The sequence below is a fragment of the Anarrhichthys ocellatus genome, unplaced genomic scaffold, assembly GCF_004355925.1.
Source record: "Anarrhichthys ocellatus isolate YVR2014 unplaced genomic scaffold, GSC_Weel_1.0 scaffold6052, whole genome shotgun sequence".
Lineage (NCBI taxonomy): Eukaryota > Metazoa > Chordata > Actinopteri > Perciformes > Anarhichadidae > Anarrhichthys > Anarrhichthys ocellatus.
Genome location: NW_022286026.1, coordinates 1,424 through 3,119, shown reverse-complemented (window position 1 = coordinate 3,119; position 1,696 = coordinate 1,424). Strand labels below are relative to the sequence as shown.

Here is a 1,696-nt window from a genome sequence, read left to right as displayed (position 1 = left end):
CGACATAAAAAAATAATGGTAAACATCTCTATTACCTCTAAGCATTCTGGATGATTAGCAGCAAAGTTCTTCCAGTCCTCTACAGAGTATTGTTTATGGATGGCTGTGAAGAGAGTGTGCTGCAGAGAAAGAAGGATAGGAAATGGAATGATTTAACACTAAACAAAGCTGCATTCCCATTCTTGTCTGTTTATTAGTGATATTTCTTCCATCATGGTTCCATCTGTAATGCAAGATTTAAAAAAAAAAAAAAAAATACATAATGATGATGAGTCATTAGGTGTTGAAAAGAAAACAAGTATCATCCCACAAGCTAGCGGGTTCTATGTCAAATACAAAGAAGTTGTGCATAGATCTTGGCGGTGACACACGGAGACAAACACAGTGATGCCGTTATTTCTCCTTCTTCCATTCAGTTGTGTTAACTCACTTTGCTGAGGACCTGTGCCATCTCAAACGTCCCTGTAGTGTCCATGTTGGCAGCGATGATGGGGATGCCTGTGTAGGTCTGTTTGGAGTTGCGGAATGTGAAGGTCCTCGGAAGGTCCACCTGAGGGGAGACAAGACGAGACATGAGTACCTCTGGAGACCTGCTTCATGAACATTAATCATAGCCTACTAGGAAAGTGTTTTAATGCGGCAGATGGATTCTTTTTTTTCTCTCGAGCAGACCAAGAGACAGCGCAGACTTTCTTGAGAATGTGAGCAGCTCACGTGGCTCACATTCAGAGTCTTGATGGGGATGCACTGAATCATTAAGATCCAGTGATTAGCTTAGCCGGTGCTGCTCTAATGTGATAAGCTACATGAAACAAGCAGGGCCCACTAGCTATGATTCCAGCTATGATTCCTTCCAAAAAACATCTGCCATGATTATATAATTATTTATTCTAATGAGTTAACATGACTTAACTGCTGAACTGTTAGCGACTCAGTATGAGTGGAGGTTATGCACATGTGTTCCTCTAAAGTGAGTCACAAAGAGGAACATCCATTTCTTCCACTGACAAAGTACTGACAGCAGATTGACTTTGACTCTTTTTTACTTGTGCTACTGTTTCACTGTGTTTTATATACCAGTATCTTTTAATGTTATTACATAGTCTTGTTGTAGAAGTCATTTAGAGAATGTACATTGTATTATTAGCATGCTAAATACTTTAAACCTGGGAAACCACAGGGAAGGTTAGATGAACAGTTTTATAATGAAAAGTGAAGTTTTAAACAGATTTTAAGCCTTCAAACTGATTGCATATACTAAAATCCAACAATTTCATAGTGCTGAGAGCTTTTGTTGAGTAGTGGCAAGACATTTATTACGCCACAGCAAAATGAGGCTATAACTCACAATGGCGGCAGAAAGAGGAAGGTGGGGAAAGGAGTATGGATGAGAAGGGAGGAGCATACGGTTGTGCAAATGCATTGTATTGCTGAAGTAAATCAATACAGGCCTCTTCTTTTAATACAGCACACTGACTCAGCAATATTTTCCAGTATAGGACACGTGGATCCAGTTAGTCTCAGTTATAAAGCATCCTTAGGATTTATACGATGCCATTTTTTTTCTGTTCATAAAATCTGGATAGTCTTTGCAATTTCTGCAGATTGTGAAACACTGAGGAATTATCTTTTCTGGAGAGAGGTTTTGGGGTTACAATCTGGCTAAACTGATGCAGATGTACAGCCATACAATTTG

At 39.3% G+C, this 1,696-nt stretch overlaps 1 protein-coding gene across 1 annotated transcript; it reads right to left on the bottom strand.

Annotated features, from left to right (window-relative positions):
* Positions 1-24: 24 nt before the first annotated feature.
* LOC116380073 (GMP reductase 1-like) lies at positions 25-692 on the bottom strand (the record flags this gene model as incomplete). The annotated part of the gene is made up of 2 exons (XM_031842032.1): positions 431-692; positions 25-119 (listed from the first exon to the last, which is right to left on the bottom strand). Coding segments are annotated over exons 1-2 (239 nt in total), but the record flags the coding sequence as incomplete, so codon positions are not given.
* Between the last annotated feature and the right edge of the window lie 1,004 nt (positions 693-1,696).